The 14,991-nt window shown below is 48.9% G+C and overlaps 1 protein-coding gene across 1 annotated transcript; it reads right to left on the minus strand.

Moving 5' to 3' along the window:
* Positions 1-235: 235 nt before the first annotated feature.
* LOC119092410 (protein MON2 homolog) lies at positions 236-7,744 on the minus strand. Its single transcript, XM_037215372.1, has 9 exons — positions 7,724-7,744; positions 5,554-5,701; positions 4,133-4,264; positions 3,375-3,557; positions 2,777-2,914; positions 2,336-2,389; positions 1,637-1,747; positions 1,120-1,311; positions 236-256 (listed from the first exon to the last, which is right to left on the minus strand). The coding sequence occupies exons 2-9, from the start codon at positions 5,656-5,658 to the stop codon at positions 236-238; spliced, it is 936 nt and encodes a 311-aa protein (XP_037071267.1). The 5' UTR covers positions 5,659-5,701; positions 7,724-7,744.
* Positions 7,745-14,991: the final 7,247 nt, after the last annotated feature.

Here is a 14,991-nt window from a genome sequence, read left to right on the forward strand (position 1 = left end):
AAACACTTGCAAAAATACTGTACTGCAGAAAACGGTCAACGTTGTCTGCGAGTTTACATCCCCATCGGTGACTGGGTGCGTCGACCGGACCCGATCATCAGTCTGCTACGACCACACATCAAGATGAATAACAATGTAGCTCCACGGCGGGCGTGCCAAAGCGCATGTGACACCAGCTCATGACAGGACTACATGCATATCGATCCGCATATGGCGGAAAATACCATCATACTGGCTAAAGTGTGCAAAAAGTGAACTGAAAGTGGACGCGATCACGCAGTCAACCGGCCGATTGACAGACGGGCACACTACGGTTGAAGATGAGACCTCTGGCACCTAGAAATAGGGTCCGTAAAATAGGGGGGGGGGGCGACAGAACCCGGTAAAGACAATCCCTCTATTTGTCATTATACAACGTGCCCACTACTGCTTCGCATAAAGCAGCTTTTCATAACACCAAATGACGTATTTTGTGCAAGAGAAATTCAGAAATGTAAGTTCGAGCTGACGCGCCCACGAATGTTTTGTGTATGTATTATGAAGCTGCAAGTGGTGTATGCTGCCTGCCGATTTGGCAGGACCGAAGATGAAACGTCACGAACTAACGTAGTCACGCTTTGAACATTTTTCACGATGAAGGGAAACGGTTTCATTACGAAAAATCGGACCAATATATGCAAAAAATACATACGGCTAGCCGAAAGTTTATAGTCACACGAAGAGCTCCACAGCTTTTTTTGTAGCCTTCAACATTGGGCTGTGTACGGGATGTTAGGAGTTTGGATAATTTACTTTTTTGACATATTTTAGTCGTAGCTTGTACACAGACTAGGACACTCTATTGATTCACATGTGTTATTTCCGAGCGTAATATTCTCCTAAACCTTTCTGAACCCTTGTCGCACTTTTGAGGATGGGCACACCTCTAAATAGAATACCGTCAATATAAACGTTGTTTAGTCAATACCATATAAATATATAATATATATAATATATATATATATATTATATTATCGTATTTGTAACCGGATCACGTGACAGACACCGGTGTCCCAGTTCCAATCCTACGGCCTTCCTCGCCGGCTGAGCCCGGCCACCCGGCCGGCGACCGCCACTCACCAGCAGCGGGTAGAACTCTGCACGAGCACCGACACCACGCGCAGCAAGCCGCATGCTGATCGGGAAGTAGGGCTTGTCCTGCGGGCTGGCGGCGCCGCGTGCGCCGGCCGCGCCCCGGTGCTTCAGGTTCGGCGAGAACAGCCTGATCACCATGGCGCACACCCGCCTCAGCAGGAAGTTGAACTCGGGGTGCTGGCGGGGTGGAGCACCAGTGTCATCCACTGTGGCACCGCTGACCGCGGCCGGCCGCGGTCTGGTGCAGGCTGGTGTAGAGGCTGCTGCTAACGTGGCGCGCGCAGCGAACGTCAAAGGCAGCCTGTGCTGCGAAGCGGCGGGTGAGACGTGGCGGTACTGCTGCAACGGCGCGCACGCAAGAATCCTTTTCAAATACGCTTCCACAATCCCCGGCTCCCATGACTGCGCCAAGCCGTGCTGACGGTCTCTTGCGGGTCAATGCACACGGACGGAGGAGGGGAGAGCGGGAGGTGTTGTGTAAAGCTCACCTTGTAGAAGACACCGGGAACGAAGTGAGGATGGACTCGATGAGCTCTAGACCGAACGTGCGCGTCATCTCGGTTAAGCCGGCCAGCCAGAAGGGCTGCTCGCCGTTCACCAGCTGTACCAGGTCCTGTCGGCCATCCGACGAGGTCAGCGGAGCTCAGCACCGGTCACAGGGTGACCAGAGGTTGGCGCTGGTCACCAGTAGCAAGCAAGCCCACGGAGATCAAACGGGTCCGCACAGTTCACAGGTGTCCGCAAGCATCAGAGGTCACTTGTGATTATCAGATCACACCACAGCAGAGAGGGGCTGTCAGCAAAGGTCCGCAGGGGAGACAGAAGCTTTGCAGACGTAATGGGCGAGGGGACTAGTCCACATGGCCGATTAAATATGTGTTGCTGCGTCTCACGGCGGTATGCCCTTAGCAGTCGTCGCCCGCATCGTCCGTCGTCCGAGATATGGCCGATTAAGTGCATTCAAAAGTAGATGCACCTGGTTAAACGAAGAGGAGGCTCTGCATGAGTTTTTTTTCGCCAAATTTGATCATCAATTGCGCTACAACACACAGCAACCAGCACACTACTCAACAGCAAACCATGTCAGCAATCGTTGACTACAGCCGGCCAGCGGCTGCTGCAGCGATACACGACCGAGCCGGTGCTCCGTACCTGAACAGCAGATAGGCGTCCGCGCCGCCGGCCGCAGCGTCTTCGGCGCCGAGCCGCTGGCGATCTTCAGGTGCTCCATGTCCGCCGGCTGGCTCGGTGACGACTGCAAAGGGCGCGCAGTCGTGAGACGCAGCAACACAGCGGCGAGGGCACCGAGCGGACCAAATGCTGCACCGCACGTGACAGAGCGGGCACACCACAGTCGCAATAAGCACCAAAACGGGAGGGCACTGCGCGAGCGGCACTGACGTCCGCGTGAGGAAGAGGACCGGGAAGCGGACAAGCACGTCCGCACATACGTGAAGGCAACACCATCGGATGTAATACAACCCGCTGGTGCATAGACATCTCGATGCGCGCAGCACAGGCCTCTCTCGGCCTCCACGCTGACCAAGTGTGCAGTCCCTGCCCCGGAGGGAGGACAGGGGAGGGGGCACCGATCACACGCCATATCCGCTGACCGGCCGGCAGGGGGGGGGGGGGAACTCACCTGGTCGGACGGGCTACGGCCGTCCTCCGTCAGCACGCGCTCGAACACGAGCCACACCAGCTGGCGCACCGTGGCGCCGGCCGTGTTCATGATCGTCGAGTCCTTGCAGAAGCACAGCCGGAAGCACAGCGCCAGAGCCTGACGGGGCGCCGGGTCGTGACGTCACGGTGCGGGGGGCAGGCGTCAGCGAGCTGGGGTCCCGCCGCCTCACGACAAGCAATAGCAACACGACACTTCCTGGACGTTTGGTTCAATCGACGTGGTTAAACGCATCCTGTGTGGGGATTTAACACAATGAAATAACATCAGAGTGGTGTAGAGCTCCATTTGCCAGATTATAACACCGATGATTATTGACGCTTGCTCTGTTGGCTGCAAATGCGCTGGCTCTTCCCAGCAGGAAGTGGAGTACAGTCAACCCAACCCAAGCGCAGTGCACCTCCCTGACCCAAGCGCCAATCACGATTACGAGCTCCTCACGCCAGAGAGCGTGCGGCTGTCCGGAGGCCGTCTACTCGGCCACCCAGGCCGCCTGCCGCGGGAGCGGGCGGCGACCGGTGGCGAGCCGCTGCGGTCAGGCCCGGCCGCTGGCGCCCACCTTGGCCAGCGTGTCGCCTTGGGCGACGGCACTGGTGGTCAGCAGCAGCGTCACTGTCTGCAGCAGCTTGACCTCCTCGATGTTGGCCTTCATCAGGCTCCAGACAGTCTCAGTGATGTACCCGGCGCCCTTTGCGTCCACCGCCTGCTGCAGCACCAGCCGCTGGATCGTGCCCAGACATTGCTGAGGGCACAGAAACGCGTCAGACAGCGGCTGAGGCTGTACCAAGGTCTGTAGCGGCATGCTAATGACATTGGCCGATTCATCCAAGCCAACATTGGAATATTGAAGGCACACAAATAGGAAATCACATTGCCATCATTGTAAGGGTGTCAAAGAACCATTCAATGTTCATGAGTTATGAATGTCGGATGAATTACATCTCAGATTACACTTATTCACTACACGCCACTGGCTTCTTTTGAAAGTCAGCATGAGAATGCCTGTAGAGCATGAGTATTTGAATAATATTGACATCAGCAAACACAATGACAGAACTGGCTCCTCATCTCGTTTACCAAACACACGAGTACGAGGTTATTAGTTGAAAAGGGACCTTCCTTAGCACTTTGGTGATGCATACTTAAAGGATCTCGGATTGGTATATCGGCAATTACTCCGATTACAATAAATACGACTAGAAACAATTTAGCTAATGTCATCAAAGACAAACATGTCCCGAAGCCACAAATGGTGGCATACATAACTCCTTTTGAACACGCACATTACAAAAGCATGAAGCCACATCTGGCACTTGCCTTGACAATCTTTGGTTCCTTGGTTTCGCATCCCTGCACCAGCGGGTAGAGAATGTGGGCGCTGATGTGGGGGAGGGTCACGTCTGGGTTGGCCAGTCCGCCGCGCACCTTCACGATGGCCTCCTCGCAGGCCTGTCCGAAACACAGAACACCATGGAACGTAACGATGGTCTCCTCGCAGGCCTGTCCCAAATAACACAGAATACCATGGAACGTAACGATGGCCTCCTCGCAGGTCTGCCCAATAACACAGAACACCATGAAACTGTAACGATGGCCTCCTCGCAGGCCTGTCCGAATAACACAGAACACATGGAACCGTAACGATGGCCTCCTCTCAGGCCTGTCCAAATAACACAGAACACCATGGAACCGTAACGGTGGCCTCCTCGCAGACCTGTCCGAATAACACAGAACACCATGGAAACGTAACGATGGTCTCCTCGCAGGCCTGTCCAATAACGCAGAACACCATGGAACCGTAACGATGGCCTCCTCGCAGGCTGTCCGAATAACACAGAATACCATGGAACCTTAATGAGGACCTCTTTGCAGGCCTGTCCGAATAACACAGAACACCATGGAACCGTAATGATGGCCTCCTTGCGGGACTGTCGCAGACAACGGCAACACCTTGGAATGGTCACAATGGCCCTCATAGCAGGCCTGTCCGCAGACAACCGCAACACCTTCGAGCGGTCCCAATGGCCTCATAGCGGGCCTGTCCGCAGACAACGGCAACACCTTGGAACGGTCATAATGGCCTCATAGGGCCTGTCCCGGACAACGGCGGCACCGTGGAACGGTCAAGATGGCCTATAGGGGCCTGTCCGCAGCAACGGCGGCACCATGGAACGGCCACGATGGCCTCATGACGCGCCTGGGTGCTGGAGATAGCACACGGACTTTTATGCTGGCCGAGCGCATACATGCCCACAGTTAAAACATCAGATGTCTTCACAATGGCATCATCATAAACTGCCTGCTGATGAACACCGCAGACCTTCACAATGGCATGTTACATGTATCGGCGCACAACAGCAAGAGTGGCAGCGATAACAATATAAAATGTAAGATAGCATACACTGCTGTGTTAACACTTACAATTGAAGCCCAAGGGCAGATAACTGTTAATATTAAACAGATCAAAGGCTTTCACCCACTGCTAAGTTTTATTAGCCGTGTAGCAAATACCGCAGACGGAGTCTATGATAAGAGAGCATATGGGTGAACATAATGGTCAGACTGCGGTGAAAAAGTAGAACTGCAGTAGACAATCGTATACCATGGATTCAGGATTCATTTTAGTTCTTGGAAAGCCCACTGGATGGTGATGTATGGTGTCTTTGTGAATATTGTGACTTGATGGGCTGCATGCATTATTATGGTGCCTGTGGGTGCTGTGCATACACATGGCTTACATCTTTTAGCTGTGGAAATTTCTTCTTTGCTTCTTGAGATAGATTTCTGAGATCAATTTGCACATTTTCAAGAAATTTCTTCTGATTTTCACTTCTTGATGTCATTGTGGTACAGAGGTTGTCTTCTTTACATGAGCATCATCATGATCTGCCAAACATGGGTAACAGTTAAACATGAGGCATCAGCATGATCAAGCCCACCATGCACTGTGAAATTATGAAGCAAAATATGCTGAAAGGTACCCAAAAACCTCAGGTCCCTTTACCATGTGACTTAACTGTATTGAGCTTTGCAAGCCTGTCAGTCTGTGGGATCTGATCCTCTCAATGTTGCTGTTGCATTGTATTAGCTCAGTCTAATTGATGCATTCAAAATAATGATATATCTCTCCTGATTCTGCTGCCAGTTAAGAGTTACAGCACTTTTTCAAGATTGGAATGATTTCACCTAAGAATTTAAACTGTTGCTGAAGCTGTGCATTTTAAGACTGATTTTAAGCTTATTTAAGTAGCTATCCCAAACAACATGTAATGGAAACCTGAATAACTGGCTTGCATTTTTATTTACAAACTTCTGCTTCCTTGGTATGCCTGTGATAAGCATGATGCTCAACAGTTCCTGGGCAACAACAGACCCCCCTAGATGAAAGATATTATACTTTTGAAGACAACAGCCTGCATCTCAACTGTATTTGCTGTTCAGAGTCAAGCAAAGTTGGTGTTTATATCAACAGTAGCTGGAGGTTATGTGTGTCAAATAGCATATGGTAGCTACACATTTTTGGTGTTTTGGGCCCACAGACATTCTTATTGCATTGGTATACAAAGACAGAGCATAGGCAATACTTTGGACTATAGCTGAGCTTAAAAGGGGAGGAAAGGGTCGGGCATGCAGAAATCACACTTAGTTGTGGTGGCAATCATGTTCAAGCTTAAAAGGAGAAAGAAGCTTAAGCTATAAGAGATACACCTGGCTTTTCCTATGACAGGCAGCATACACACTCCTAAAAGCTCAAAGATAGCCAAACTGTGTATCATATTCAGATGGTCCCTGCCTTTTGGTCACCAGCGCACAGTTTTGGTGATACACAAGTACAGAATTATTCAACAAAACACAACCTGATAACCTGAACTCTGGGTCAACCCATAACTGAGAACAACTATTTATTTTGGTTGATGATCACATTTTGCAATGGACAAAATGGGCTGCCATTTTGTGCTGGCTTCACAGCACAGAGCCACAATGTAGATGTTTACCTGTAAAATGCTACTTTTCCCTATCCATCACCCATTATCAGGTGACCAGGAGTGTCCACTCCTGTATGCCATGGCATGCAGCATCTACATTAATATCTCTATTAGTAGCTGTAACATAAGGCTGCTGCACTCAGCTTCTTACCCAGCCTGGTCATATTGCTTGCATGTTGTGACCTCATTAACCTCCTATTAACCACATAGCTGTGCATGGTGGCAGAGATACAGGGATTGTCAGTCAGGGTGGCATCATTATGAGTTTGTGGAAAACAAAGTTTCAATGAAATGCACTAGCTTGCCTGTCCATACAAACCCACATCATGCAAGAAACCCAGCTAACTCCTAGTTTCTCTTTTTTCCTCACTCACAGAGTTCAAAGTGATATCCCTCAAATCAGTATCAAACACATGCTCACATCATCCTCAAACTTCTGACACCTGTGTTGTGACCTCTTGCAACAGCTGAGCAGCATCAACTGTGAATGCCCTTTATGTGAGGTTATTGCTTGATATAATGGAGAAAACTTTATTACATGGTGTTAATAGTGTGATGAGTGTATTGCTCCCACTGTATAAACATGGTCAGCCCATTGTTTGAAATTTGCACTATAAAAAATACTAACCATGACAGGCATGTCTGCACATTTCATTAACTTTGGCCTGCACAGTATGTGTAAAAGTGGCCCTACTGGACCATTGCAAAAAACTTGCAAGAAAGGGAACACTCCATCGCCATGTATAAGACCGTATGTGTCAAAGCAGGCAGGGCACGCCGGGGTTACTAGAGCAGGGCTGATGCCGCACGCCAGAACGATGCCATACATCATGTGTATGTAGCTACCAATAATGGAGAACCGCAAACAATAAATTGTTGAGTACCGTAAACAAAGCCAACTTGTACAGCGAAAAATACCCACCAACGCGTACTAAATCGTCAGAGGGGCAAATGGCACGGATAGGGCAATTATCGTACGGACGGTTGTTTACATATAGCATGACGAAACTGGCGCAATGCTCCCAAATTTCATTCGTGGCAGAATTACTAGGTAGGCGAACTTTCTGCAACGAGCTTATATCGATTGTTACTCATAATCATGCGATTAACAACCATCATATTGCTTACTTTTGATGGAATATTATATTTCTAAGTTGTAAATGACATTCCAACACATCACTTTTTCTCAACTTAAGAGGAAACTTATGCTCTTTACGTGTTATGTTCTGCTACCATATTTAGTGGCCGGCAGTTGCCGGCGCAGTAGCGACAGTACCTAGTGCCTACGTAGAGTATGGACCAGGTCCTAACTGTGGGTGATGCTGCCCCGCCCCTCTCGAAGGTGACTAGGTCCGCGGAGGAAAAAAGGGACTTGATGATGATGATGGAGGATGAGACATGATGAAAATAAGAAAATCGACCGTTGGTGACGCTTTTGAGGCGGTTGGTCATACAGGCTAGGCTGGGAGCTTAGGATTGTCTAGAAATTAAATATGGGTTTTTTGTCGTTTGATGATGCTCGATTTGACCCAAGGTCATCAGGTTCTGTTAAGGCTAAGTTATCGATCATGCACATCGATTGGTAAATATGTTGTGCCGATCGATCGTGTAAGCGCTGGAACATTGTTTTTCTGCAAAATGTATTTGTTTTTTTGGGCGTCGTGGGGAACTTCTGGTCTGGCGCAAGGTCAGCTTGTTCCTGAAACAATACGTTATCAACCATGGCGCATGGATTTGTAAAGGTTTTGTGTCGATCGGTCCCAAAGGCTCGGAGCACGATTGCACGGCCATGAATAATTCTGAAATCAAAATGGGTTGAGAAAGCGAGCATGTCGACAACGGTTTTGTCGGTCGTTTGGTTCCGCCTTGCCCTCGACGGCCAAGGCGCCAGGGGGAATCGTCATTGTGCAGAATTCGGACCCGTTTACTTGCAGTTATTTAGCCAGGCAGGTCAACAAAACCGCTTCTTCGGTGTGGGATCCTCTGAGTTCGAACGCAAGACCAATGTGGCGGACCCCTGAATGATGGGGTGTCCCGGCATGTTAACATACAGGCCAGAGCGCAAGGTCTCCGGGAAACGGGACGATCTCAAGACCGATGTACATGAATTAGCATCCCTGAGCGATCAAATGTGAAGTGTCCAAGACCAATGTAGCAGGCCCCTGTGAGATCAAGAGTGCTCGAGTGGGTTAACAAAAAGGGTCCGACGAGAGTGTAGGTTCTTCACAAATGACATCGAATGGAAAGAGGCATGGACCAATGCAGAGAACCCCTGAGCATTGAGTGTCACGGTATGTTAACTTATATGGCCCCCAGCAACAGCGCAGAGCCCTCCAAGCAAGTAGAAAACCCTGGGACAAATGTGAAGGGCCCCTGGGCAACCGAAAGCACGCTGGTGGGTTAGTATATGGGGACCCAGCAATAGCGTGTGGAGTCTTTCGGGTAAATGGGAAGAATCCATGGAGGACATCTGACCGATTAGGCATGGCAATGCAGGTTATCATATAGGGCCATTACAACAGCGTAGACCACTCCGAGCAAATGCAAAGAAATCAGGGTAACGTGGAAGGTTCCTTGGCGTGGATTGACCCGCTAAGCGGACGTATAGATCATCATTTCTGCTCAAAATGCGGCCTCGTGACGCGCTCATATTGCTCCCCGTGACCTGAAAAATGAGACTGCACTGCCTCCACGGGGCACAGCGTAACTTTAATGACATGCAAACTCCCTTTCTCCAGCTGATGGGCGTGTGCTTTGATGAGTAGAGATAGGTCACCGTCCACTCGCTTTCTTCCCGCCTTGCCTATGTGGATGCATTGGAAAGTTTCGCCCATGGGCAGGGGCATATGCAGGGTTTGGCAATGGGGTCAGCGTGACTCAAAATTTTCACTGAGAACCAGTTTTTTGGCGCGTTGCAGGGGAGCGAAATGCCTTGCATGCGTAGAACAAAAGGCGTCTTTTCAATCCGTTTACTTGCAATCGTCTACCACAATAATTCATCGTCGACATTTGTTCACCCGGATACTGATGCATTAACAATCTGATAAGGGGCACGTGCCCGCAATGCCCCCTCCATTGAATACACCGTTGCCCAAGAGTCCCATCTCTGTTCAGGAGGCCTCCCGAAAAATTCTGCCCGGATTCAAAATCCATGGTGCCACTCCTTCCCCTATGTTATGCCTCCAAAACTGCTTTCTCGACAACGTGGACCGTCATTTAAAATAGCACGCGCTACTTTCGGGGCGACCATTGTCAGTGGCGTCGTCAAAGTTCGCGAGTTGCGGTACAGAAACGTGAATCGGTGTGGGGAGGGGGGGGGGGGGGAGGCAGCGGAAAGCCGGAAAACCTCCACTGACCTATCCTCATCTTCCCCGATTTTGGAAAAGACTTCAAGTTGATTTTCTGATGTCAAGGGCGAGTTGACCCCTGCGTTTTCCATGATGACGCAAATGATTTGAGCGCCCAATCGTCTGCTTCAGAATATGACAAGAATTAAGTTCAATATGTTTTCCGAAATAGAGACCGATCTTTCAAGTGCTTCAAACAATGGCCGAGGTCCAATGAGCCTGTATTTCGCATGGGCCGATTGTCCCCTTGCCATGAACGCCTCAACGTCAATGTAGTTCCCGGGTCTGCACTTCTATCCCACCTTTTTCATTACCTGTATAATGGGCCACTTCATAACTGGGGTCCTAGTACTCATCCCGGTTGTCTGTTTAGTAGGTACTAAAACTGAGTTTAGTAGGTGGACGGATGTGGACCTCTCCCCAAGTTTAATTTTCAGAGCGGAACGATGGCTCCACTCGGGAGTTTGGAATATTATCACATTCGTTCTTGTCCACATCATCCGGATCACCGAAACATCCACACAATACCAGGCATCCCAAACCAATACGAATAAAGCACATTTTCCACGTTAAAAAGTACGAGCTTCGTTGAACACCTGGTAGGCCCCATCTCTTTTCCGTGCTCGGGACTTGGCGCTCCATGCATGCGGTGTCGCAGCTGATGTCTGAAGGCGTATGTTTTGCTGCAGGACTTAAGACACATATTTTACCGCACCGCCAATAGCAGGCATTAACTGAAAACATTCATTTCGTGGCCTCTTTCAGCTTATCTCTTCGCTTGCTCTTATCCTGTTATCAGTCATGTGATGACAGACAGTCGCGCGGGCGGCCTGCGGTGCCCGAGCGTTGTGCCTTGCAGGGTGGACAGACTTGGGAGCATCTTTGTGACATTCAAGATCCTTCTGGTCCTCATCACCACTGAGCGTGAGTCCACATATTGTTCCTTTTGCTCTCGGTAGAAACTCCTACAAGCTGAACCCATGAGACGCTTCGGGTGGGGGAAAATCCACGAATGCTGCGCTTAGGGTTGCTATCCCCTCTCCCCCCAAGGCAACTCCATTTTTCATCGTCTCAAGATTGGCATAGTCCCCAAATATATTTGCCTTTGGACCCTCTAGTCTTTGGGCTGCTAGTACATAGGTGTGTGTACCATCGCCTTGTTTATCGGTAGGGGGCTGTTTGCAACGCTGGTGGTTTCAGATAAGTCATCCCGGTTGATGAAAAACATGCAAAATCTTCAGTACATTATTTGTTTGTCAGCTCTTGACATGCCGTAGGTAGGGTTTCGCAATAAAGAAACGCAAATGAAACTTAACACAGGCCTCCAAAACCATATTTTTTCATCTAAAATGTATTTTATTTTCTCTTTGATTTGTCACGTGAGTGTTAGCTGGTTGCTCGAAACTGATCTCACAATGCGTTTCGTTAGTAGTTAAGAGCTACTGCCGAACCGCAACACAAGAAAAACTTGGCGTGTCATGCATCCAGGCGCTCCTCGTTTCATGACGCCTTTGTTCTTAACCTTCATGGCGAACGTCCGTCATGTTTCCTGTATACAAAAATCACATTTCAACTATAGACGCGAGACTTACCACAAGTCTCTGCTAGGGGTCCGTAGAAACTTGACACTAGCGTTTTAAAACGGTGGTAGAAACTGACGGTGAGGTAACACCATCATATCAACGAATGTATCTTCTGTAGGGATACCGTATCTTAAGTGGGCTGGGCATAATATGAGTGTCCTTCCCTGAATACCATGGTCGGGGTTACGCTGACTGGTAATACACATTGGGTAAAATGCGCGAGTGGACGCCTTGCATATAGATAGTTTGGGGACTCGGGTACTGACTTCGGGTTATTTTCGTATTGGCTTCTGATCAGTTCAAGTAATCGTGTTACCTAAAACTACATTTCAACTTCATTTCATCCTTGGAATTTAACCGGAATTTATATACCAGTGCTTAAAGGCACCCATTTGCCTATCATTAGGACCATCCTGATCTTGGATACTACCTGCCTGGCAGCGCGGGCACCCTTTTGGTTACGGACCATCCAATGGCTGAATTCTCGCCTGCGCGATCAGCGCGTCTTTCCCATGCGGTTATCACAGACATATTGATGTGTTAAGAACACCATAAGCAAATTGCAGCTGTAACACCTTCAGACATTTCGTTTTCATCGGTAAGTTTTCTGGAACATTCCGTGAAATAAACCGGTGCAATAGGCGTATAAGATGTCTCTCAACACGGTATATTTCATAGCAAGGCACCGATACATCAATGGTGTCACCTAATGCGTATGATCGTGTTAATCAGGTCAGTGGTATTTCTTGTAGCTTATATCTATATTGCAGTCAATTTAAAGATTGTTCTGACCAATATGGTTGATTCGACCTCTGACTTGCATTAATTTTAGAACGAATCATTTCCACCCCGACTCAACGAAAAATTGGTTGATTCGGGAATCTACTCCTGCATCTCCCAAAAGCAAGCTTAAGTGTGCATACTAGGCCACCGAAAAGTGACGTTCTCAAAGCTCAGCATGGTGAATTAAAGTAAATCATCGCTCCGCAGCGCCTTTTTCATACTGGACGTGCCCAGGCTCTCTGAAGACGTGAAGAGGTTGCATAATTAACTCTCCCAATGCCCATTCGCATTTTAAAGATGTTGTGAGCTCGAGGTTACACAGAATAAAAATTAATCTTGGTGTTGAACTGATTATGATGGATTAAGCTATATTTTGAATTTACCTACGATACCTTTATATCATGAGCTCCGCTGAGAGAGGTGGCATGGACGACATAATGGCCACGCCAGACCGAGGTCGCTTCCAGCCAAACTTCAAAATCGTCCTAAAAACATCAGGCAGGCTGCCGTGCTTAACATCATGTTAGACTTGCATATCGAAACTGTGCAATCATAAGAATATTGCGCTGTAATCAATCAAGGCTAATGATACAGGCTATGGAAGGACCACGGAAGGGTATTAAATTACTCCTTGAAAGTGAATGCGAGGGTCGCTTCCTGCTTCAACTGGAACCAGCTTGACTCTGCGAACTTGACTAGCTTCGCGTATTTGGTAAAAACGTGTTGTGACCCTCGTTTCGTCAAACCCAGCAGGTCAGCCGCAAGCGATACCTTAAAATGACGTAGCAGAAGCTGTAGATCACGTACAACGCCACCAATACATGCTAAGGGTCAAATCGGCAAGGGATCTTCGCCTATCGCCTACTATCTACTATCGCTACAACTATCGCCTTTTGCGGAAGGAAACAGGGCGAAATTATCAAAGGTGGCCAGGGTCAAGGCGCCCTTTTTCTTGAGCTTTGGTGTCGCTCTTCCTAGGTGTGGAGGCGACCCTCTTGTTTGGTTTTGGGAAACACCTCTACCCGACCTTTTTACTACCAACTGCCTGGGCTTGGGCAGCCCTCCGTTTGGGCCTGGGGTGCCGATCTGCTTGGACTCGCAGCGTGTGACCTGACATCGGCCTGCATTTTCGGATAATCATACCATAGATCTATGACTCGACATGGCGTGGATTTTCTTGGCGTAGTTGCGCAACAACAGCACATTTTGCGCTACGCCAAGTTCGCGTTGTTGCCGGCACACATCAATAGTTGTCATATCCCAACAAGTGGCTGGCCAGCGTTATGTGGTTCACCCAGCGAGCAATGATGTAAGTGTTGCCCTGTTTTTCAGGCCTCCGTCAAGATGGGTATCTCCTGGCTTCCGGTGGGGCAATTGTCACCGGCTTCTGGTTCGTGGTTGGCGTGGTACTGCCGTTTCTTCGTGCCGGAGAGTCCTCACCGCGGCACCACGCAGTCATGCCTCATGATGACCGCCTTCGTGTGCTGGATGTTTGGCTCTTCTGCTACAATGACACAGATGAATCCACTCATCGGACCCGACATCAAAACCAACAACCTGCGTGCTCTTCTACAAAAATACTGGGGCGATTTTGACGATTGAGGTTGGGCAGTAATGCCAAACCATCAATCAACGGTGGCAACCAATAGCCGGACAGTGATCGAGACCGACATGTTACAATATAAAAAAATATCCGGTCATCTGTGTGTATTCCGCAACTCTTTTCAGCCGATTGCATGCTGTGATAATTAACTGATTATCACAGCATGCTGAGATGCTGATGACTATCACTCTGCTGAGATGATTTGAATCGTGTGCCCTGTGATATGTTTCGAGAGTTTGAAAAGCTTGTCTGATATGTCCCATCGATTTTTCGGAGGACGTTGTGATCAATACATTACAAAAATTTTCACATGATTTGAAGTTATGTCGAGCATTGGCCACTGTGACGATGTCCGCTGTGGTTGAGGCTGTTCATCAGGATTATTGTACGAGAGAGAGAGAGAGAGAGAGGAGGAGAGCACCAGAGAGAGAGAGAGAGAGAGACGAGAAGAGAGAGAGGAGAGCGAAGAGAGAGGAGAGAGGAGAGGGAAGAGAGAGGTGGTGTGTGTGCGTTATAGAGAGAAAAAGTGTGGCAGAGAGCGAAGAGAGCAGGGTACATGTATATATATATATCTATATATGTAATATATAGATATATATATCATCTATATACCTTGGGGAAGGCTTAGGTCAGTATTGGGAAGGGGCTCAGGCCCCGCGAAAAGTATGTAGTGACGTCCCTGAGGCTTTATGGTTTCTTTTTGTGGTTTCGAAAATTCATGCCGTCCCTTTTGGCTCTACAGCACCTTTGGTTAATTCGTCAATTTCACAACGTTTTGCTGGAACAAGGCATTGGCCAGTCCTTGTGCGCCCTGAGAGACGCCCTTTTGAGTAAACCGGCATTGTGGTACCCCAAGGCAGGGTGGCCGTTTTGT

This window comes from Pollicipes pollicipes, unplaced genomic scaffold (genome assembly GCF_011947565.3).
Source record: "Pollicipes pollicipes isolate AB1234 unplaced genomic scaffold, Ppol_2.1 Scaffold_3447;HRSCAF=4054_pilon_pilon_pilon, whole genome shotgun sequence".
Lineage (NCBI taxonomy): Eukaryota > Metazoa > Arthropoda > Thecostraca > Pollicipedomorpha > Pollicipedidae > Pollicipes > Pollicipes pollicipes.